Source organism: Haemaphysalis longicornis, unplaced genomic scaffold, assembly GCF_048455015.1.
Source record: "Haemaphysalis longicornis isolate Haplotype H1 unplaced genomic scaffold, Haemaphysalis longicornis Haplotype H1 scaffold_1, whole genome shotgun sequence".
In the NCBI taxonomy this organism is placed as follows: Eukaryota; Metazoa; Arthropoda; class Arachnida; order Ixodida; family Ixodidae; genus Haemaphysalis; species Haemaphysalis longicornis.
The window spans coordinates 417,140,021-417,164,783 of NW_027526203.1; the positions used below are offsets into that span (position 1 = coordinate 417,140,021).

The window sequence follows — 24,763 nt, forward strand, 5'->3', positions numbered from 1 at the left end:
GTCTCAGAAGGCGATAATGCTGGGTTATCCCCCTGAACGTGACAAGCGGGTGACTGTCCTCGTGCAGCTGCATAGCACGGGAGGTAAACGCGCAGGCTTGTTGGGTGGGCGTATTTGTTGCCCTCCATTCAAGCATGAGGGGAGTCCAGATGAGCTGAATGGAACCGTTTGGGGAGTGGTTTTTTAGCACACGCAGTGCAGGTCAGGACACCCAAACCTACTGGTAATTCCAGTAGGCTTGCTGGGAATCGATGACTACCCTCCGAACCTGTGGTTGAGCGAGAGCCAAGGTGATGGCTGCCTCTTCTGCTGCCGTCATGTCTTGGGTTCTAAGCGAGGTACACGCAAGGAGGTTGGTTCTGGAGGCAGCCACGATGATGGCGTATTGCTGCCCTCGATGTTTGGAGGCGTCTGTGTAGATAACTGCATGATCCCCACCGAGGGTGGTGTTGAGCGCTTGAGCCCGTGCTTTTCGGTGACCCTCATCATGTGAGGGGTTCATATTTCTAAGCAAAGGGAGAATCTTTAGTTTTAGTCGCCAAGAGTGTGGGAGTACGTCAAGTGGAGTGACGTTCTGGGCTGCCCAGCCAATCTGGTGAAGCATGCGGTTACCCCTCCAGTAGTGATTCGGACCTTCTCGTTAGAAAGATGGCCTTATATCAGGTCTTCCACCGTGTTGTGGAGCCCCGTACTAAGCAGCCTCTGTGTGGACACACTCATGAGAAGACCAATGGCCTGCTCGACTGCCTTTCTAATCTTTATATAAAGAACCTCTATGTCCTCCTTGTCGAGAAGAAGACGTCAAGACGTCGAGAAGAAGACGCCACTTACGTCAACCCCTCAGGGGGTTGACGTAAGTGGCTCTCGAGAAGACAAAAGCTTCAATTAATCGAAACGTAGCGGATTCCTTTAGGCCTCGCTTCTTGGTGGCAACTCGCCTGATCATGTGTCTGATTTGATCAATAATGTTTTAAAGTCGCTGCAAGGAGACGTCACTCTTGGTGTTAGCCTAGAGATGTAGGCCCAGCATCTTGATGCTGGGGCTCGGAGTGATGGCCTGGCCATCAAGGAGTATTTGAATGTATTCCTTGATTTGGCGTAAGGGCGGACGACAAGGAGCGGTGATTTTTTACGTGAACACTGGAGGCCACAGGCTTTAGCACATTGCCGTACTACAAGTGAGATGCCATGCATTGGTGTGAGCTTCGTTTTATTTTTGTAACTCTTAGCACATGAGCAAGGTGCGCACAGGGCCGCTAGACGGGCGTGAGTGGTCGCGTGACGCTTTCACGTGGCATTCAGCGAGAACGCAGGGGGTAAACCCGTAGATGTGCTTGGTGAGTACAACACCTGTCTTCCCAGACTTCGCGTGGGCTCGTAGCTAAATCGGTAAGACAACGGGCTCTCGCTTTGTTAGTCTATTAGTTCCAGGTTCGATTCCCGGCGGTGCCAGTAAATTCTTTTATATGTTCGCTGGAGTTTTCTGGTGACACCAACGGTCGCGAAAGAACCCTTGGGGGGTAGAGGTAAAAAGCTTTGCTTTAAAAGAAATCTCAACGGTAGCCAGAGACGTGAGCGCGAATGCCGTGGCTCACAATTTAAAAACTGCGCGCTTGCGTAGCGCCATCTGCTGAACACAAAACGGACCTTCTAGCGCCATGAAAACCTTGCGGCGTGAGAACAAAGCACAAAACGTACCGTATTTACACGATTGTAAGTCGACTCGAATGTAGGTCGACCCCCCAAAATTGCACCCCTCAAAAAAAAAAAAAAAAAAAAAAAAAAAAAGCGAACGCCGCCTAGAAAATTGTATAACAAAGAGCTCTTCCGTCCCACACGGCGGCTCATGCTCCCACAGGAGCCGTGCGCTTGCGGCATGCGCGGTAGATGTTAAAAAAGAAAAGCTTTTGTATAAGCACCCGGAATAACCATGCGCTGTGGGTTGAGCGGGAAGAACACATTCGCTGCGAGATGACAACCATCGAAGCAACCGGCAGCGGCCACTGCCGCGCGATACCAAAACAAACAACATGGCGGCTGACGGAAGCGGCCGCGCGCGATTTACTTTTGAGCGACTAACCTCCCACCATCGCGTTCGGAAGTGTACTGAACAATGTACTATATTTGTGGCTACATTAGTGCCATGCATTGAATCAATGGATTCGCTAATACTTTAGAGACGAATAAAACGCTTCTTTACGCGTTTTTGCATGCGATTCGTGCGCGTCGGCGTTGCGCGGGAGATTTTTTCACGCTTGAGTCAACAATTCCACGCACGCGGCAGTTCTACTGGTTCTACCTTGGTATGACGCGTGACAAGCACGGCAGTGGGAGAAGCCTGACGACTTGCGGCACTTTGAAAGCGCTCCGGACAGCCGGCTGGCGCCGCCGGAGATGTTTCGGCACCACGGTGGCGGATATTTGATTGGCACTTTCCCTAGCGGCGCAAATGATGCTTTATAGTGTCGTTTTTAAACACATTATAAGCTCCTTTCCTGCACAACCGTCTTCTATTGTGCCTTCAGTGATATCTTAAAGAGCGGTTAGCTACGCGCACCTCTTTGCGGCTGGTGACGCCGCCATGTTGCCGTCCCCGATCGTGTAGCGCACAGCACGCGGGTGGTATTCGCAGCAGCGTCAGCGCGGCTGTGTCGTGCGCGGCGCGTTTTCGCGAGCAGAAAACGCCTCATGCGGTTCACACTTTAGACCATAACTATGGAAACGAGGGTGCAAAGCTGTCCCCACCTCACAGCACCTCCGATTTCTCGTTTCTCTTTCCGTTACTAACGGTAGACGGTTCGATTTCGATTCTAAGTCGACCCCCCAACATTGAATTGTCAAATTTGAAAAAAAGGGTCGACCTACAATTGTGTAAATACGGTACTCCACACTCCTTCCCTGCTCTTTGCTCTACCAGCTGGTTCTGGCGGTGTGCGAACAAAGCACTAAACGTACTCTGCACTCCTCTGATCTTACTGTTCCGCAATGTCACCATTACGCTCCGTTGGTTTGTTGTTCAGCTGTGTTCCAACCTTTTTTTTGTGCTCCTGGAGCACGCCGTACGATGGGCAAGTACTTGAGCTACATAGCCGGTTTTAAACTAAAGGTGGTGGAGCACACGTTGATGCACATGGAAACCGCGTGGCTGGGCAGCACTTCAGTGTTGGCCCAGTGCGTGCGAGACGTTTTTGGGCGATGAACAGGGATCACCGTGTGTTTCGTGGCCCCAAAGCCACAAGCGACTTGAGTGAGGAGACTGAGGACAGCTCCATGGTGAGTAGGGGGGCCACTAGCATGTTGAAAATAAAAAAGAAATTTGATTACATAATTACCTACATGTTTTTACAAAAATGGTAAGGCTCTAATAGCGCTTCTCTCAGCAGCTTTATTGTATGAAATTTCAACTTTTAAAAATCTGTTGAAATTTTTTCCCGCATAAACCCTACCTCCAAATTCATGCCGAATTTTCTGGAAAAAAAAGTGGGTTCGTTACGCGAGTAAATACGGTTATCAGCCATGTGCCACAGCTACCAAGTTGCCACGCATGGCTCACCCATCCCAAGAGTGTGATACATGCAGATGGTACCAGTGGGTGGCCTTCCTTTTCTGCTTCTGACACTGACATCCCCCTCACGAAAGAAGACCTTTCTCACCAACACCACCAGAAGAGCAGCACAGAGAACTTGCTCTGTGGGCCTTGCACCTGATACGGTAATGTGAATAATCTGATAACCAGCCTCCAGCTGCCCGACCAGGAACGAGGCAAGCTTCCCCTGATGAGAAAACCAAATCAATGGCTCCAAACAATTAAGCAAACTTGTGGAGACTCCGTCTCGGGGCATGAATGCCAGTGAGTAAATCAAACTTGTCGTGGCATCCTGATAAAGCCGCAAAGTAGGACAGCAGTTCGTGTTATCACAACTCTTGCTTGCGAACGCACAAAATGCATTTAAGGTGTTCAATGGAGTCTACCTTTGTGTAGTGTGGAGAGCAGCACAGCCCTCAAACAGGGCCTTTACTTAGTTAACATTTTCAATAATAAATTTCTTACCCACGTCGTCATGCCTCGAGACGAAAAACGAGCAATCTGGTCCTCAAAGTTGATTCCGCCAACACCTATGACATCCATCTGGTCAGCCGGGTTGTTGAGCGTCCTGCAGGAGCAGAGTAAGCAATGGATTAGTATATCTTATTTTATTACAGTATTAAAGCTTATACATATGTTGGCCTCAGCAGCACACGAAAACAAGTAAAAAAAAAATGGCTCACGTCCAACACTTCTATAGTTAGTAATTATGAGCAAAAGCAAAGACTATGCGCACAGTGTTTCATGAAAGTTGGCCTTGCTTGAGGTTTTGCAGCCTGACATCTAGCTATATCTACTGGATAATTTTATTCAGCCTTTCGCTTGCACTGAAGGGCATGCACAGACAGTCCAGCCGGCACGCCAGAGATGGCGAGACTAAGGGACCAAGCAGAGGAGAAGCAGATATTAAACCCTCGCCTAGTCCCATGGCTCGCTTGCATTAAAATGCATGCACAGACGGTCAAGCCGGCTCTGAGTGGTCAAGCGCAGGCGAACCAGCCGTTTCACCCTCGCCTAGTCAGGTGGTACCGCAGCGGCGGAAGGTCACTTGCAACACAATGAGCGATCTTGAAAAATGTAGTGTAGAAAAGATTTTGCTCTAAACAAGCTCTTTGTGAACAAGCTCTTTGGCGGTGCAAAGTGTTAGATCGCTCACTGGGTAAGCGCCAATCATCACCATTATCATCGTGAAGAGATTACCGTGCGATTAAATCGTTCATTCCCTTTTCGAGCAGCCATGGCCCCAGTCTCCCTTGCCCCTTTCTTGCACCGCTACCCCAAGGTAATCTTAAAAGTAAGGGTGTGCGAATATTCGAAACTTCGAATATTCGATTCGAATTTTTCGGTATTCGATTCGATTCGAATGGCACTTTTATTGTTCGAAAAATTCGAACCATCCAAAACTAAAAAATAAAATTTTCAGGACGTGTCTCAACAGCAAAGTCGCGAAGCATATACACGGCAAACGATACGTGCTTTCGCAGACTGTATCGGTGTTTATTCGTGGTTACAGTGGAATCTCGATTATACGATTCTGGGTGATACGAATTTCCGAAAAGTTTCGGCGAAATTGCACTGTTTGCAATGTGAAAAATTTCGGCTGTACGAACGGACCTGCGCGGCCCGGCGGGTACGAACGAGCAGGCGAGGCCACCCGACTGCCGATCGAGCAAGTGATGGCTCTCTCTCCCCTGTTTGTCACTCTTTCTCCAGAAATGGCCGGGCTGTTGTTTTCTGCTCGCGAAAACGCGCCGCGCACGCCCCACGCGCGCTGACACCGCCGCGAAACCGGCAAAACCACCCGCACGCTGCGCGCGGCGCGGCCGGCGGCGGCAACATGGCATCGGCTCCCGCCGTGAGGTGGCGCGGGAACTGGAGCGCCCGCTTGTAACCACTCTTTAAAATAAGGCTCAAGGGAGACACGAAGTTGCTTGTGCGGTAAAGGAGCTGATAATGCATGCGAAAACGGTACTATATAAAACATCATCCCCACCGCTAGTGAAAGCGCCCATGAAATATTTGTGGGGGTGCTAAGCCTAACCATCTCCGGCGGAGCCAAGCCGGCTGTCTCGATCGCTTCGCAAGTCGTCAGGCTCCTCCATTCTGCCGCGCGCGTCGTGCGTCATTTTCTGACCGAGGTAGGCGCGGGCGCAAAATCGTCGATGCGGGCGTGAAAATACAGCGTGCGCAAAGCCGAGGTGAGCGATATCGCGTGCAAAAACGCACCATGCGGTTCACGCTTGACTGTTGCGGCGTGTAGCGAGCTTGGGCCACTTGGGCATCGCGAGTGAGGAGATGAGCGCGAAGCTTTCCGTGCTCCAGAAAGGACTGCTTTGCGACATGGGGGTTAAAAAAAGCAGAAAAAATCAAGAATTTCCTGACGCGAAAGCAAGAAAAGAAATAAACGAAAACTTTTTTCAGCGCTCACTTTTTTGGTCTGTGTTGGTTCATACGAATTTCGGATGATACGAATATTTTTCGCGGTCCAGCAAGATTAGTATCATCGAGATTTTACTGTATCAGCGCGCGGTAATGTGTACGGATGCCGGCCACTAGTGTCTCCAGTGAGTGGCTGTTTTCGGTATCTGGTAGAGTTATGACGAGCCGGAGCTCACTGCTCCCGGAACATGTTGAGCAGTTAACCTTTCTTCATGATAACATTTAAGTGAGTGCAGACCTTAACCTGTTGAGTGCAATGGTACTGTGCAATTCCTAATTTTACTTTATGGGTTTTGTTGTGCAGTTTTTGTGTTTCTAGATGGTGAAAACTTTAATTTTACAAAAAACAATAAGTATTCGTATTCGAAAAATATTCGAAAAATATTCGATTCGATTCGAACTTTGTTTTCATTATTCGTATTCGCTTCGAAATTAAAAAATTGATATTCGCACACCAGTACTTAAAAGCCCTTGTGGGAAAGGGTTCCATAAGGAGAGAGACAAGCAGTAAATTGAAGGACTTGGTGAAAAATATGGCAGGGAGTGAAGTGAGAAGTTGGCGAGGAGAGTGACAAAACTGTGACGAGTGTGAAGAGCAGTTTAAACAAGACCCCTTGAGTATTTCCATTTAGGGCTGTATCTTGACAGCCTGCCACACCTACTGCTCCGAGTTATCATTACTACAAGATTATGCCTACAAAATCCCCTTTGAATGCTCCTTGTTTAACATTGACAAGAAGGGTTACAATTTAAGGCAGCTTCCTTACTACACACAGCAGCCCCTTAGCCTCCAAATCCCCATGGTGAGCAAATAAATAATGACATAGTAGAAGGGACACACTATTCCACCAAAATGGCTACAACATTTTTTTTTTCTTGGAATGCTGGACAATCCTTAAATTCTGATAGCATGCAGTCCTAGCTATGCTGGCTGATGATTGATGAAAGAAGAAGCAAAGTTACAATGTGATGCAGCAAGCTTATATGTGAAAGTCTTACCCATACAATGGGCCATCATTGCCTATCGCAGAAATCATGATGACATTGTTGGCAGTGAGCTCCCAGACCTGCGATGCATGATGAGCAAAACCTACTTTCAGTAACTCTGCATTAACTTGTAACAAGTGGCCACCAAGCCGTAAGGCAGCAGAATATGAATTTGTTGGCCACTGTATTAAGTGAAAGCTTTAACTCAATGTTTGCTGCGGTGAGTGAGGAAAAACAATGAAGTACAAAAACAAGCTCCCGTTAGACACTCAGCCATTTGGAAGAAAAAATTTTGCTATCAGATGATAAAGCTGTAACCTAGTAAACAGTGTAAGGGAAAATTTCAAGCCAGAACTTCAATTTAGAAAATGAAATAAACACCAAAAATGCAAAACCTGCAAAAACTTGGAAAAATTCACTCGACAGCCTTGCAATCATGAAACATAATAGCTAACAAATTAATTGGCTATTAGAGCAAGTACTGCTAAGCCAAATATGATACTCTAAATTATTTTGTGCATTAAGAGGTTGTTAGTGGGCTTGAATGGTTCAGTTTCTGCGAAAGTCACAACTGAAAAATGCAAATAAATGCATTTTACTATGTACAGGGGTGAGACAACTGAATCTGATTTGGGAGCAGTTTTTGGAGCAGCGAAATCTCGATTTTGGAGCAGAAGAACCTTGATTTGGAGCAGAAAAACGATATTTATTATGTCCCCTTAGGAGCCTAAAAAATTAAATATTTGGCAACTCACGGGCGAAAAGTGCACTTTTTAGTCGGTTTTGAATTTACATAACACTGAAACAGCCTTTCAAGTTTTTTTCTACCAGAGTATCACAAGGTGCGAACTGAACTACCTTTTTACTATACTATTATATCCATTTTTTTAAATTCTTAGGCTCTATGCATAGATAGCGTGGAGTTCCATTGAAAATATCGAATTGACAAACTAAGCAATAGTAAGCCATTTTTATTATCATGTGAATGCCGAAATTGTTATTTTTGTAATTCCAGACTCGTCTTTACGCACAACTGTAGAGCCACAGCAAAAGTTGCGCAAAGCGAGCTCACAGTCGTCGCACCCCACCAGCCCTCCCATTTCAATCTCAAGGTGCACATTCACTACGATCATAATCTGAGTAACGTTGGTATGTTTAGCCAGCTCCCTTTTGGCATTAAATTTCACTTCAGATAGATGAACCATTATTACTAGCGTGCAATAATAGCCCGTCCCGCTATCGGGCCGCCCAATCTGCAGCGTCAATCGTCCCATTCCCATCGCTCGCGTGTTCGCTGTGAAAGGCAGCAATAACTCAGAGTTTTATAACACCGCAATGAGTCCGAAATTTCACTTCAAGCACGCACTGGCCTCACACTCAAGGCCGAAACACGGCGAATTAGCGGGCGCCATGTTGTTTTCGATTAACTCCCGTCTTTTGAGCCGCACAACTTCTCGCAACAGATCAAACGACTAAATGTGAACCCAGCCACCCCCATAAGTAAAACCAAGGTAGAAATCAACGAAGAGCGCTCTGCCTGAACCGCAAGGACCTGCTTTGCCCGTCGGCCATGTTTCCACATCTTCACACCAAGATGGCGGCGCCCAGTAATGTCGTTCCGGAGATACGGCGCTCCAAAAATTCCCGTTTTTTTTTCATCAACTTGCACAAGCGGTTTGATGCCTCAGTACACAAAAGTATTTTTTCTACAGGACTTTGCGGTGGCTTTCGATGAGAAAATTTTAAAAACGCACGGAATATAACATGTGGAACCCGACATTGTGACTTTCGAAAAAACTATCTCGGGGACAATTTTATGTGGGTTTTTTATGGAATGATCAATCAATTAAACCTTTACAAATAGCATCACCTTGGCGGTGTTGGAAAATTATGCTGTCAGTAAGCACTTTTCCCCACTAAAACTGACGGGAGCATTAAATTCCTTGGCTCTCAGACTGTTTTGGAGCAGCTTGGCGCAATTTTTGCAATTTTCAAGCTTTTGGAGCAGCCTGGCGCAGGAAAACAAATTTGTATCAAATCTGCGCAATATGCGCAGCTGTCTCACCCCTGTATGTATATTAAAACATTGATTTCAGCTAGTTTAAATATTTCCAAAATAAATAAAATTTAGAAGAACTTTGCAATGAAATGAAATAAAATGAAGGAGAATAGTTTGCAAGATATGATGCTGTAAATAAGAAGTTGCAAAATTATATCTTCCAAATTTCAACAAAAATTTGTTTAAAAAATTGTGCGCCTTTCCTTAATGTTCTGCTACTAGAGGTACTCACGCATCTACAAATCTCATCTACTCAGTCTAAGCGGTAACTAAAATCTTTTATGTTATGGCGGCTGCTTTGACACTTAATTTTCTTGTGCGAAAAATAAGAAAAACTCGACAACTTTTATTTTATCCTACTTATATATTTTTATTCTTTATATTTCTTTTATTTATATTATCTATTTACATTTATATTTATACCTATTCATTTATATTTTTCTTTATATATTTTATATTTGCTGCCAAAAAACCCCCCCTTTTAGACAAAAAATCCTGGGTTCACTAATGATGTAGTGGTTGTCAAAAAGTTTACCAGGAGCAAAGCAAACAAAACTTACACACAACCAATCTTTCACCACGACACAGTGAAACCCCTGTCATTATCTGCTCCATTGATAAATGGCTTGAAACGCGGCAGTTTTAGGGACAAAGCACCTTAGAGGCTCGGGCTGTCGGTGTCTAATGTCGTCGTTGTTCGTCGTCGTATTCTCGTGTGGTCCCTGTACTAAAACACCGGGACACTCGTTTTCCAATGCCCCACGCTCGAACGTAATGCCTACTTAAAAAACACATCGGAACACTCGTTTTTTTCCAATGCCTCGCACCAGAACGTTTCGTCTTCATGGGCAAAAATGCGTACTAAAAGAATACACCGGTACACTTGTTTTTCGTTCGTTCTTGCTTGCTTGCTTTTATTTCGCTTCGACTCGCTTTAACTTTAAAAATTGCAGTTCTCCGTTTCAAATTTCACTTTTCTTCCATCTTCGTAATTGGGATGTCACGTATATCACCGTGCGCCATGTGGCAAGAGAGGGACTTCCGACCTTTGAATACACTTATACACTGCATGCTTCACCCCTCCCCAGGTTTCACGTAGTGGAGATGGCCCGGTTTTTCCGTTGAAATGAAAGTGAGTTTTAGATGCGACTGCATCTCATTCACTCGCCTTGTCCCTCCATACGGCGTTGTTGTTGTCCGTCCACACACCTCCCCCATTCTCCGCGCCGCGCGAGCTGCGCTCTCCGCCGCTCACCCCCTCTCCTCTCCGATAGCGAACACTCTCTCGCGAGGGGCATTGGATTGGATTCGATTGGATTGGATTGGCTTGGATTGGATTGTGTTGCGTAATAGCCGCGGCAGGGGGTTCACGTCACGCGATGGGAGAATCAACCTAACGGATTGATTGATTGATTGTGGGGGTTTAACGCGCCGACGCAACGCAGGCGATGAGGCGCGCCGTAGTGGAGGGCTCCGGATTGATTTTGACCACCTGGGGATCTTTAACGTGCGCCGAAATCTCGAACACACAGGCGTTTTTGCTTTTCGCCTCCATCAGAAAAGCGGCCGCTGCGGCCGGGAATCGAACTCGCGACCTCGTGCTCAGCAGCGCAACGCCTTAGCCACTGAGCCACCGCGGCGGGTTCAACCTAACGGAAGCAACAACGGAACCCCCTATGCGTCGCATCTACACAGGGGTTCCCGCGAGGGGAGGTGGGAGAAATTTTTTTTCTACAGAACCCAGCTACAACCATTGTAGTTTATGACAATGGTGTTGCCTCGGCTTTTTAAGAATTGCTATAATTGGCTACCATATGCACTGCAGTGGAGACTGGTTTATTTTAACAGAGCAAGAAATGAAAGCTGGAAAGTACTATGCAGCGACATTATTTAACTAATTTAAATAAGCAGTGCTTGCACTGCATTTTACAACAGCAAGCTAAACGTAAGGAACATTAAACATCATTCACATGAAAGCAACAAAGAAAATGAGACGGCAGTAAAATTGTCACCTTGTCCACAAATGGGTGGTCCATGAAGTCCGGCCCACCGATACTTAAATTAAGCACATTGATCTTCTTCAGGATGGCATAGTTGAATGCATCCAGGAACCAAGACGTGTACGATAACTATGGGTTGAACAAACAAGAATGTACATCAGAGGGCACGAATTAATACCACAATACAAAGGTTGAAATTGCATAATACTACACAAACAAGACTGTGCATGTAAAATGATGATGACAATAATAAGGGGCGTAAAGCTTAAACTGAGCATGTGGTTATGTTTATCTATTTCATAAAACTATGTAAAAATATATAAGCACTGAAGCCTCGGGACAAAATGCCTTTTGATATTGCAGCTCCAAGTACTAACAAAAAAAAAAGACTAATAATAACAACGCTTGACTGTCATAGCAGGTGAACAAGGAAATCACAACTCCTTTAAAAATCTCTGTTCTAGAAGGAACATGAAGCACACCCACCTGATCCTTATTGAACACTCGATACACGTGAAGCTCAGACTCTGGAGCAAAGCCCAAGCAGTCTCGGCTGCTCGCAATGACGCCAGCAACAAAAGTACCATGACCTAAACCTGCAGCCACAGTAAATAAGACACCTTTGTCAGTCCACTATACAATGAGAGAATGCACATGTTTTTTTCTTTCTTTCAGCACTGGTGATGCACACAGCATGCTAAGTCCAACATACCATCATCAAGCATCTTTTCATTTGTCCAATTGGTGCGCTCCTTGACCTTCTTAAAATGAGGATGGTTTTTTGGAAGCCCAGTGTCAAACACTGCAACCTTTACCTTGGCACCTTATGGAGAAACAAGAGGCAAAAAAATTACACAACAATTAGTTCCAGTTTGGAGAAACAAGCGTTTAAGCATTACAAAGTATTTAAACCTTACGGTCGTGATGGTAGGCCTGAAACAAGAATTTCCACATAGTACACAACTGTTAGCCTCTACAGTTAATAGAAATGAGTGAACAGTTTCTCGTGTAGAACACGAGATAATCGAGCTCTTACTGCAATAAGTATGGTACCATATTTATTCGAATATAAGGCGAGGTTTTTCTTTTCCAAAAACCGTGACCTCCAAGTTTGCCCCCGCCTTATATTCGAGGTAAAAGCTTTGATACTCGCCTCAGTGAAGGGAAAGGCAGTGTGAAAGGCACGCCACTGTCTTGCATCAAAATGTAATTGTAGAGAAACGGTGAGCGTGACAGCAGCAGGGAAAGAATTGATGCATCGCGAGATCATAGCTAGTGATTGCTGGACTGTTGCGAAGACCAATACACACATACAGTTGGCCTCTGTGCTTTTTACAAGGTGGCAATTGAAATAAATTTTCTAACTGGTCCTTTTCCCTTATATCATTAGGCAAACTTTCTTCTTTCTCTTGGGTCCGTCAACCCCCCTCGCCTTATAAATTAATAAATATGGTAGTTAGAATAATGATATCTCTTTATTTCTCTAAGCAGCTTGGTTACTTTCAAAGTTCGAAGGAAATGAAAACACCAGACACTCACTTTGATTACCTTATAAGCCACTGTAATAACACCTTCAGACATCATTACAGCAGTATTCACTGATCTTCAGAGTAATTTGATACATTTCAGTGGTTTAAGTTTGAAAGTAAACCAATTTCATTATCCTCAGCTTTGCTTTTGTTCTGGCGAAATGTATGTCTCATAAACATACTTTCAACTTAATGAAAACTGCTTCACTAAGCTTTCGGTGAACTGTGACAATTGACATCCCGAAATGTGGCGGACAGCGAAAACAAGACACTTTTTTTCTGGAAAAAAAAAATAAAAGCATAACAATTATTTTAAAAATACTCAGAACCAAAAACCTTAACTCTATTTACAGCTCGCTTCACGTTCCTCTATTGGACAGATACTGGGTCCACACGTGACACGGGAGTTTCGAGTCGGCTCACTGAAGACTGCTACGGCTAGATGTGCAACACTAAACTGTGCACATGATAAAAATGTGTTCCTTGTTTGTGAGGTGCGGGTATGACCAAGTCCCGCATACTACCTCTGATGCCCAAGTTCCAGAGCACGTCAGCTTGCAGTGCCTTTGTGATTTGCCTGGGAATGACACGCATAAGCTTGCGCTGCGATGCACGCTCTGGCTCATGTGCAAAGGCACTGTCCTGTATGCAAAAGTAAAAAGAAAGAAATCCACACAGTAAGAAGTATAATTACTCACTAAAAAAAAAGAAAGGAGTAGAGGAATACCACATAATTCACAAAAGTCTTTAACTGGGACGACATACTATACTACGACAGGGATCAACTAAGATGCACATGGACTATTCCATTGTAGTTTAGAAAGACTTGTTGTTGGGCAAGTTGGTGCATATTCTCAAGAGGTGTTAACTGCACTAAGGAAGACGCCACACCGGAGAGGTACACAGGGCACAGGGATAGGCTGTGCCTGCCCTTGTGTACCGACTTGTGTAATGACTATTCAGTTGCTGGACTGAAAACTTGTTGCATTCAAGTCTAAGAGCTCATTTTTTTGTGAATGAGCAATGACAACACAGATTATATAGGTGGGCTTCATTGCAATTTTTGTTAGCTTGGTTACTGACAAAAAAACTTGTTGAATTCAGGGTCAACCTCTAACAGCTTATCTCTTCTCATATGTGCACTGACAACAAGGAGATTGTTTTTTATGACATTTTTATGAACCACAGGCCACATTTGGATACAGCATATACTGTTCATGTGAAATTGAAAAAAAAAAAAAAAAGCCACAGCAATAAGCCTATTTTGTGTGTTCTTGATTAAGTTTATTTATTGATTGATTGATTGTGGGGTTTAACGCGCCGACGCAACGCAGGCGATGAGGCGCGCCGTAGTGGAGGGCTCCGGATTAATTTTGACCACCTGGGGATCTTTATCGTGCGCCGAAATCTCGTACACACGGGCGTTTTTGCTTTTCGCCTCCATCAGAAAAGCGGCCGCCGCGGCCGGGAATCGAACCCGCGACCTTGTGCTCAGCAGCGCAACGCCTTAGCCACTGAGCCACCGCGGCGGGTTTAAGTTTATTTACAAAACAAAAATTCTTGAAATCATGAGGAAATTTACGGGATGGCCCAACACAAAAAAGTTCCCGTTCAAGTCTGAGATGGTCAGAAAAAGGAACTATTGAACAACGTACCCAGGCCAGGCTGTTTCGCGTTGAGAAGCACCGTGAAGAGTGCCAACAAGAAATATCTTTGCACAGCACTTCATCAGAGGCTAGGAGGGAGCAAAAAAATAACCATTCTAAACATGGAGACACAAGTTTAACAGGACACAAACTATAATGGCATACAGTGATGTGAGTCATGTATACCATATTTGCATGATTCTAACGCACACCTTTTTTACTAAAAGTAGCCTGCAAATTTGTGTGCGTCTTACAATTAGGCTTAAAACCAAAGTCAGCTTCACAGCAGCCAGCAACATTGCCATGGACACGAACGCCTCCCAAAATCCAACTCAATCCAATCCAAAACAATACATAAACATCACGTGAGTACATTTTGGTGCACTCATTCCTCAATGGGCATACCTTAGCCAGCTGTTGCGCATATTTCTGCTGCTGCAGTTAGTGCCTCGTTTCAGTCATTATGGTTCTGAAGAGGTACCACTACGAACAGAGCACCATCATGCCAGCGGGCGTCCCGCAGACACGAGTGCACGATTGATGTAAACAAAGCAGTGGCATATTTTCATGCCCGGCTTCACCGGCCCCGAACACAGGATGCTTTCAAGAACTTGAAGAATTCCAGATAGAACCCATGAATTAGCAGCGAATGAACCAATGGCCTGTTACATCTAAAGTAATAAGATCAGGGCACTTGAAATTGCTAGCACTTTCAATGTTCCCTTTCCAGTTTTAATGCCAGCAGGAGCTGGATAAGCAAGTTGACCAAGCACAAGAGATTTCTGCTGCTGCATTTGCGTGCGTCAAAAATGTCTTCACCCAGGTACGTGGTGTCATGCCTTTTACATCTGCGCAGTAGAATCGGCATCAAATTATTTTTCCGAATTTTCGTACCTAAACTTAACTGCGCATTACAATCAGGGCCCATTAGAATTGTGAAAATAAGGCACACACAGGAAGGAACATATACCAGCAGCAACCCAACATAGGTAACCTTTTTTTTTTCTTCCAGACCATACACACAGTAGTTACTCGCTAGAATTGACAGGTGGCAAGTCACTCACCATTTAGAAATTTCAGCGTCCGTGTCACACTCCTCTGAGGCGTAACATACTTCACCAGTGGGTGGTCTTCGAGAGCTGCCAACCCTTTTTCAATGGTCCCCTCGAGTAGCTGCAAGCAAAGAGAAACATTGCCACTCATATGCACAGCTGGTAAATTGAGCCTGATAAAAACAAGGCAGGCATTGTGGTACAGCATCCCAAATGTGTGGTGAAACCCAGTCCAAAGTCCTTGCATTATTGCCACATAGCTATGCACTCCTCATCCACACCAGTCCTTCTCTCCAGAAGGAAATAACTGTGCCAGCCCATATGTTCTCGATATGAGAGTAAAGGCAGGTAGATAAGAAACATGTCCTTCCATGCGCTTTTTGTAAATCATGCATGTTTCTAAGCTTTGATTTTACTGTACACACACGTTACCTGATCTTGAATAAAACTTTTCTATACTTTACCGCAAATGATTGGACACAGGTAGAACTCAATTTCTTTCTAGTGGATTTTACAGGGACCCACTAAAGAAAGAAAAACAAGCTCATATAGACTGTTCCAGTGAGGGTGCCGCCATCTTGCATGCAGTGCCCTCTGGTAGCTGGCTGATTTGCTGGCTTGGGTGTTGTTTGCTCCGTGGCGTATCGGCACCAGCTGCGTCGCAGCGAATTTTTCGTTGTAGCACGTTGCACATTCCCTTCCGTAATGCACTGTAAATAGGAAAGTTGTTGCATAGAACCAATTTAAGCGATCTGGCTTAAATTGGCGGCTTTTTGGGCTGCGGTGGAGCTGAAATTCGCCTCGAGGTAGCGTGGTCCACGGTGGGTAAACGATGCCATGTTGAACATATGTTTGCAATACCTCGTCACAAGTTTTTTTTTTTTGTGTTTGTGTGCCTGGGATAGTGTATAATGTGGATTTCGATCGTGGTACTGCAAGAATGGATGTTTGTTAAAACAATCTAACCATGATACGCTCGACACCCATGGGCAACAAGCAGAAGCGCATGTCAGTGCAGCAGACTGCTAATGTCAAATCCCTCTAGGGTGTAATACAGGTAGTTCTGGGTGAACTTAGTAAGCATTTGGCATGCTAGTTTGCATTAAATCTTATCAATATATCAACACTTCACCCTCAGCCACCCCTGCCGCCAACTATAAACAAAACTTCCTCTCTCTAGAATCCAAGCAGCTCTGCAGACCAATTTAGCCATGCAGCTAATGCACAACATAAATACATTATACAAAGCTGCTCCCAGAGAGCATTTTATAAGGATATATTAAGCGTCCGCCGTTCGGCAGCCAGACAAGCGATTGCTTTTGCATTGCTTAGTTTGATGTTGCCGACAGAGACATAACATTTTGGCAACAGACCGAACTCTTGGCTGGAGTGAGTGAGTGAGCAACTTTACTTTGCCCGAGTTGGGGAATGGGGAAGAAGGGAGGTGAATCCTCTTCATGTGGCACCCCCCCTATCTCCTTCAGATTGGCTGGGGAAGAGGACAGCCTAGGTAAGTAGTAGTCATTGTGAAAATTGCAAAGGCCAGCCCACGCTGAGGCTTGAAGTTGGGTATACTTGAAGTTGGGTATACTGCAATGTGAACGCAGCAACGGTGGAGATGGAACTAATACCACCCGTGGCACAGGCAAGTTTCAATGACCTATTTAAGTTTGGAAAGAAGGTACGTATAAAAGCAGATAAACCACCGTTATTTTCTATTCACCTGCGGTTAGGTGCCAACCGCTACAAGCTCTCGAGCACAGCTACTAAGTGGTGGCTGCAGTCTGAAGAGGTATTAGATTTATCTAGCTTTGTTGGCGCCCCTTATTCCTCTAGGCCGAAGAGGCATTCAAACGGCGAGAACTTGGGCTAGAATGAAGCATGATTGTGAAAATTGTGTCCGCTACCGCGAAAACAGGACTTTGAGACCCCGATGGCATTTCGGCCGGGAACAATCGATTAAGTTTTTATTATCTTCCCCACGAGCAGTGGCTGGCATGGCTGACCAGCTCCGACCTCTCCTTCCAGTGTAGCCTGGCGGAGAGGGCCCTGGTGGCCAGTGCAGGCCCCCCCCACCAGGGAGGTAGCCAGACATCCGCACTTAAGGCTTGCCTTAAAAGAGTTTACCCCTCTCCTCCTCTCTGCCTCATTGTGATGTCAACATGTGGCAAACAAATCTGCTGTCCCAGGCACAGAGACCATTACATTTTGACCGGTTTTCTGGCAGTACTCCAACGTAGGGGGCAAAAAGAGTTCAGCAGAACAAAACTACCAAAAATCATGTGTGCTTTGAAGTGTGCAAGTCACAAGCTGCTGGTCTGGCTCATTTATTAGCAACATTTGATTAAAATAATGCATAAATTAATGGCAAACCCACCCGCATATGCCTACAAAGCACAGTTAAGGTAAAGGAGCCATCGCGCTAGGTGCACTGTAATCGGCGCGCACACTCCAGAGAGGGGGGAAAGGTGGCCCGTGCACTGCGACCGTTGAGTGCGAGGGTAGGTTTTCCCCTTGCCCCATGGAACGGACTGTATACCGATAAATTACTTTGCACAGTTTCCAAATAATGCCCCACTCTGCTGCAATAACTCCAAAAAATTATGAAATGGCAAGAAGGAACAGGTATATCGCCTCTTCCAACCACTTGACCAATGGTTTGTGGGATCTCGAACAGCGAATGCGGAGCGATGACAACTGGCCACAGACACACCTTTGATAACGAACATAAACACGCGCCTTAAAATATGTAAAAAACGCACCTGAACCATTTCCATAGGTGGTACTCACTATTCCTGCTAGAATGCAGCACTGCATTCCCAGTGATTTGAGATGTCTCACTTTGCATACCAATAAATGGCGCAGCAGAACCGGTATTCCTGCTTTAGTTCAGTTTTAGGCAAACGAAGCCTGTTTTATCTCCAAACAAGCAGTAACACAGATTTTTAAGCACTAAGAAAGATTGAAGGGGCAACTCCAAGATATTTTTTACTATGCTGGGTTGATGGTTCAACCAACATGTTCCGTACAGCTTTCTTTCACTAGCACAATACTGCATTTTTCTAATTGCATTGAAAATATATTTTTTTAATTAACCAGATATGCCCTGCATGGCCAGGAGGATAGACTAAGGTTGCCACCGTTGGTGGCATTAAAGGGGTACTGACACGAAATTTCAAAGCTGAGATAACTATGTAAAATGCTTCCTTTTTATCAGGAGATATCTCCCAGCAAGTTTCAACAGCAACCGTTGCGCGTAACATATTTAAAATCCAATTTTAATCTTCGTCCGCACAAGAAAGCCCAGAGCGGGCGGACATGACATCATCTGCTACTTGCCCTAAGCTGCCGATGTCGGGCTCCCATGACGAAGCTGACACGCTGGCTGTGGTTGGCGCGTGCTGCTCTGGTGTGTGTACACATCATGGTTTTGGGACTGACGTCATGCTGCTCGGGCGCGTGGGGATGGTGAAGACCTCGGCCGGTCTGGGCGTGCGCGCGTCCAGAGCGGCAGCGATACGGCAAGAAGGGTGACGTCACATGATACCTCCTGTCATTGCGGCCGCTCGGCGTTCGTTTTGTCAAAACCGAAACTGACACGAATAAACGCGCCGTAAATGAATGTTTACGCTATGCTCGACCGTCGGATGAGTCATTCTACGATTAGTGGACTGGCAGGCATGCATAGCAGCAAAAACACGTAACACGAAAATTTCGTGTCAGTACTCCTTCAACAAAGACTGGAACAGCCAGTGCTCACAATGGGTGACATAAAGCTGAACTAGTAAAGCTAAACACTCACACACTCATGCACTGTCATCTTTGTCTAGGTTTATCCTTTTCTTCTCTTTTTTTTTTTTAGCTGTCTTATCACACTCCTCACCGTCAGAAATGGGTGCAGCTTGTCAAAATACACATGCATAAAGCATGCTGCTAATTTGCGTGTTGCTATCCTGGGGAGGCAACCTGACACTAAGAAAGCGGTCTAAACCTCCCACTAAACAGTGCGAAGCAAAGCATTTTGTGATCCCAGTTCTCCATAAATTTTCAACTGTCAATTTTCCTACAGGCACAAGAATTTCGCAGTGCAATCATCAGCTGCAAAGCCAGCGAAGAGGATGCAAAAGTTTATTATCTTGTACCACTATACCAAGAGTTGCAGCAAGCTTGGCTACAGTGCATCTCTCTCAGCATTAAACAAGTGAAAATGTGTGTATGTTAATGAACGATACTTTGTCGCAAATGTTACAGATGGAATCAAGAGGACATGCAACATACTGGACTCAGTAGCAAAATGCTTTTAAAACCAAAAGCAAAGCCACCACCGCAGCTTCCTGCTTTGTAGGCTAAAACAGCCCACCAAAAGTAGTTATAGGATAAGAACCTCATTGAGCTAGTTAACTGGAAGTTGTTCACCGACATATGCAAGATCGGTCTGTCACTGTTTTAAGCCAGTGCAGCCCTACCTTCCACACGATTACAATTTGAGAGAGAAGGGTACAAATATGCGCTTTTCTGACTTGCGATAATTCCGCTAATACAACTCGAATTAACAAAAATCTTGCAAAAGGAGTTTCCTGGAACTGTCTTGTGCGTGCCCATATGTGCTACATCGTGTCGGCGAAGGGTGCTTCAGGAGCTGTTTAATTTACATCATAACAAGACAGATCACAGCTGTGCTATTATATTAGCCCACAGGTCAATATCAGGCAGAGTTAAGGTACAATGTAGATCTGTGAACTTCTCAGAATCCCTGGAGCCACCTACCCTGCTTAAGAGGTCCAGTGATCTTTATTTTAAAACAAAACCTATTTAATCGGGCGCACAAAAATTCTTCTTTTCACTGGTGCACAGGTGAGAATTGCTACCGAAAAAAAAAAAAAAAAAAACGAGATAAAGCGAGAGGAGTGATAAATGCCTCATCACACGTACTCGTATTAGTTCGAAGTCACTTGGAAAGTCAGCCGCTGCATTCAGGCGGGGCAGCCGCTCCCAGTTGTCGATTCCTGAACCCCTGAGGGCCGCTGCAATGAACTCGCCCCGTGCGTTTGTCCGATAATAATGCTTGAATGTAACAATGTACTCTGCAAGTAATAAAATGGCATACATTCAATTCAGTAGCACGAGAAAAACCAAGAAACGCCACAATCTACACCAAAACTTTAAGGTACAGCAATGTCTGTACAACTATTTGCTTTATATCAAAGAAAACACGTTTGACAGCTCTTTCGAATTTAGTTTGATGGCAAATGATGCTTTGTTTGTTTAGGAGTCAATTAAAGTAGGCACTTCTACTCCTTGTTTCCCTCCCATGTTTCTGTGATGCAAAAGAGCACGTCACAAATTGTGGAGGGGCTGCCTACACAGCAGTTCAAGCAATGGCGGTGCTGATGCCTAGCGTAAGAAATGGAAAATACCCACACAATTCCCCAGCATGCCAGTCTATGGCGGGAAAGATCGTGAAGGCGACTGCACTGGTAGTCTTGGGCTTTAGCCACTGGAGTGTCAAATATAAATGGACACCAACAGTAAAACGGGGACTCCCGACTGTACTTGTACGACAGCAAAAAAGATTCGGATGAAATCAAAACAAATCTCACCACCACTTGTAGTAAGAAAACCTGCTAAAGGGACAATAAAGTGTAAAAGAAAGCTGAGCTACACTGGTTGATTATAGTGTTGTGAATATAAATACTGTACCACTTGCAGCACCAGCTGTTGCTTATTAATGCAGGAAATACCAAACAAGTGACAGCGAGTATGCCTGCCCCATATATTTTTCTGCACTGCAATTTATAATATCACAAATCATGAACGATTATTTGCAGAGCTTGCCTAAGCATTTTCCTGAAAAACGAGTAAGGTGGGCTCATTTAAACATTAAGCAAACATATCTGTCAACTTCTGCACAAACCTTACCTAGTAAACATTATGAAACAGGCTGCCTTACTACTGTTTCAGTTCTGAAACAACACTGGGTAAACATCATGTGTACATGCATCTACTTTATCTCCGAGTTGTCAATGCAAGCAGGGTATAAGTACTTGTCTCCGAGTTGTCAATGCAAGCAGGGTAGAAGTGAGTGATGTCATGTGGCCTCCTGACATCACACACTCTTAGGGAGAAGTTTCTCATGTGGATACCACTTTAACAATTTAAAGGTGTCCATGCAAAAAGGACAAACACAAGGAAAAAAAATATGATGGCACAACACAGTACATGTGTTGCCAAGAGAACTTTTGGGTTAGTGAATAAACGACAGTTGTTGCTCCAGCCACTGTCCTCGTTAACTTTTCTTCCTGTTAGCACTGTTTTTTGGCTGATTTTTTTATTACACACCAACTATAACAGTCTAATCTTTCAAAAATATAAATGCAGAGTTTTTGCCTGCTGAAGAATTGGAAACTGGGAAATGAGTGAATTTTGATTCCTTCTGCAACTTTTTTCCAGGAAGTCCCTAAGTAAACTAAAGGGAACACAATCTCGAGCTGCTCTTACTCCGATGGAGAGCTCTTGCATTCAATTTGATAGTTAAAAATGTTGATACCCCTTGCATTAGCCTCGTACCTTAATGTGCACGAAAGCCCAGTACACATCGCCACAATTACTAACCAAATAGCTACTGAAGTCACCTTATTCGTGTACTGTATCGTTTGCACTGCCAGCTTTCTCTCCTTCCTGTTCAAAGCAGCGGGTTACTAATTGAAGCAGTCAAGTTCCACTGCACATTATGACTTCAACATTCTTCCAGCAACCAAGAAGAAACGCAACTCAATTGCACAAATCACAACACGACTTTAAATCAGCCATATAATGATGAATAATTAAGACTACCAGTACATTTCACACCAATAAGCCCAGCACACAAAGCATAAACAGCTATTTTAAAGGAACTAATACCCTGAGAATTCTGTTCATCAAGACAATGCAATATTTGCCCAAAGGCATGATGATAACTAATATCTGCTCTTAGTATTTCTTGATTTCCTGCTTGCTTCATTTGTAAAGCCCTGTACAGAGCACAATGGCCAGACAACACAAACTTGCTTGTACAGGACCTTTACAAATGGTAAACACTATACTCTTGGTTCATAAAAATTAAATATTGTGGCTTAAAGGGTTGGAGACATACCTGCTTTAGGAGGTGCACTGTAGCAGAAGGCTGCAGACTAATTTATGCTCACTTGAGTTCTTTAATGTGCACATGGGCACTTTTGTGAGTCAGATCTATCAATATGCACTGCCTCATCATATTAAAGTGCCACAGCCCAAATCCAAGCAGTGCAACATTCGCGAGGCAGAAAAAAAAAATTTTTAAATGTGCTCTTTGCGTGTTCCTTACAGCGCTCGGTATGCATCTCTGAAGGTTGGATGTGTATAGGTTTGAAGCTGGTATGGACTAAGAAGTATTTAAGGTCACACTGAAACACTGATGTTTCTGTTGGATCGTGGAAGTGACAATATTAGGACAATTTGATTAAAGGGGTCACCCCATGTTAGCGCGAAAAACGTAACTCAATGGGTACAGCAAACAGGTAGTGTGGGCGACAGCAATGAGTAAAAAATTAATACACTGCCGCTGGGGGCAACGACAGTGCCAGCGACGAGCCATTGCCGTCGCTCACGTCTGGCCGGCCAGAAGCAGCCCACAAACAAGCGACAGCGGCGAGTGACAGTGAGGGAGGGCCCAAGCGGCCGAGTATTAATTTTTTGTCGTCCAAACTAGCTGTTTGCTGTACCCATTGAGTTACGTTTTTCGCGCTGCTCACCAAAATCGCTGCATGTCGTTACCCCTTAATTCTTTACTGTGCCTTAAACAAAACATTGCACAAATCTAAGAAGTTTCAAACGACACAAAAGTTTCAAACAACAGAAGCTATAATATACCCCTCTTACACCACATAAGCACTCAGTAGTTGTAATTTCGTGGTTTACTCCTACAAAACAAGGATGTATAGTGTAAGATGCAGCAGCTCAAAGAAGTGTAGGCAAACTTCTGTGATCTGCGTGCGAGCAAGCTTTGCCGTCAGTTTCCTAGCCTTTGCCACAAGTTTTACTACCGCTGGGTACTGCTACAAAAGCCATGAGAAAATTCAGAAATGAGGGCGAAGAGGGGCCTACCATTTCGCACAACTGATGTGGAGTATTGCAGGACAACCCTTTGCTCAGGATGGCTGGTATTGCACACAGGCTCTGTCAGCTGAGCCTTCAAGCCACTCATCACTCCGATCGGAGCAGATATCAACCACAAAACAGGCAGCCAAGAAAAGAAAAGGGGGCTTCGCCTGCGCTTCCATCGTGCTCTTAGCTTCATGGTTACGCAGTGATGAACGCAGCCGGCGTTTCTTGCTACTGCTGACCACAACAGCAACCAGCATATTCAGTCAACGGAATAATCCCATCCAGGCACATGAAGTGTGTGAACTGAAAACGAATAGGCAAACAACGTAAGTCCGTGCGCGCAAATATGCAGCCGCAAGTTTGTATGGTCATCACAACAATCAATCGGCCACCCCAACAGAACAACGTTTGCCACATGTGAAACTGCAGAACTAGTGTTTTTGAAGTTTCGAATGAGGAATCGTAGCTGTGAGTGGGCTAAGCGATGAGTCTTTTCGCCGCATAACATGCACCAAATAATCTAAGCAGTGCAGTGCATAAATTATGATGACAAACACTGCTAATGAACCATGAGATGAAGTGACTGGCCACGGTACCTGACCATCATGTTTCAGGCCTCTGTGTCAGTGTGCCGTAAATTCAAACACAACAGTTGTTGCCGCTTAAAAATTGTTGACGTAGTGCCACGCATCGCAGGGTGAGAAGTCGACTCACTAGCTTGTTGACCTCGCTACGTAAATTATGTTAACGTATAAGCGAAGGGCAGGTTAAATGTTTTGGAAAATTCAACACACAAGCGACCATTTTTAAAGATGACTCTGAGAACATGGTTGCCAAACGAAACTCCAGCAACTGCCGAAACTTCGAGCTGCCTGAGTTCGGTCGCTTTGGTGATGATGTGACAAGTTTCCTAACCGCATTTTAGGTGATGGTCATTAGAAATATGTTTTAAGAATAAAAACGGCTACAAATATCCAAAAAACGTCATTCCAAACAATGGCGGCTTGATCCTAATTAGGCCTCTCTCGACTGGCAGCCAGGTTATCGTGGATTTGCCATGTGGAGAACGTACAAACGTTTAAAACTCAACGAAAAAAAAGAAACTAACAACAACCGACGGCGGCTTCCTAGCTTTTCAAAATACGATAGTATTTCTTGGAATAAACAAAAGCGAGAATGTTGTCAGCTGTTACATGAATCAGCCATATAATGTTGCTGGTGACATAATGCTGGTGTCACCATAATGCTGGTGTCACACCACTCATACGAGGCGGAGGAGAAAACAGGATGCGGTAAGAAAATCTACGGCTACATTGCCAACTTCCTTTCTAACAGGGCAGGCAC

General features: G+C 44.8%; 1 protein-coding gene across 3 annotated transcripts in view; it reads right to left on the reverse strand.

The window, feature by feature from the left end:
* Positions 1–24,274, reverse strand: part of S1p (membrane-bound transcription factor site-1 protease) — a 65,034-nt gene extending 40,760 nt beyond the window's left edge. For 2 of the 3 annotated variants that reach the window (XM_077687141.1, XM_077687143.1), the window contains exons 1-11: positions 24,016–24,252; positions 23,420–23,722; positions 20,231–20,382; positions 15,311–15,419; positions 14,256–14,335; positions 13,125–13,242; positions 11,784–11,894; positions 11,558–11,667; positions 11,084–11,200; positions 7,025–7,092; positions 4,052–4,154 (exon numbers count right to left, since the gene is read on the reverse strand). In XM_077687141.1, coding sequence (XP_077543267.1) covers positions 4,052–4,154; positions 7,025–7,092; positions 11,084–11,200; positions 11,558–11,667; positions 11,784–11,894; positions 13,125–13,242; positions 14,256–14,335; positions 15,311–15,419; positions 20,231–20,382; positions 23,420–23,612 — 1,161 coding nt within the window. In that variant the 5' untranslated portion in view covers positions 23,613–23,722; positions 24,016–24,252. Of the gene's footprint in view, positions 1–4,051; positions 4,155–7,024; positions 7,093–11,083; positions 11,201–11,557; positions 11,668–11,783; positions 11,895–13,124; positions 13,243–14,255; positions 14,336–15,310; positions 15,420–20,230; positions 20,383–23,419; positions 23,723–24,015 lie in introns of all 3 variants that reach the window. The other variant, XM_077687142.1, reaches the window with a different exon arrangement.
* Between the last annotated feature and the right edge of the window lie 489 nt (positions 24,275–24,763).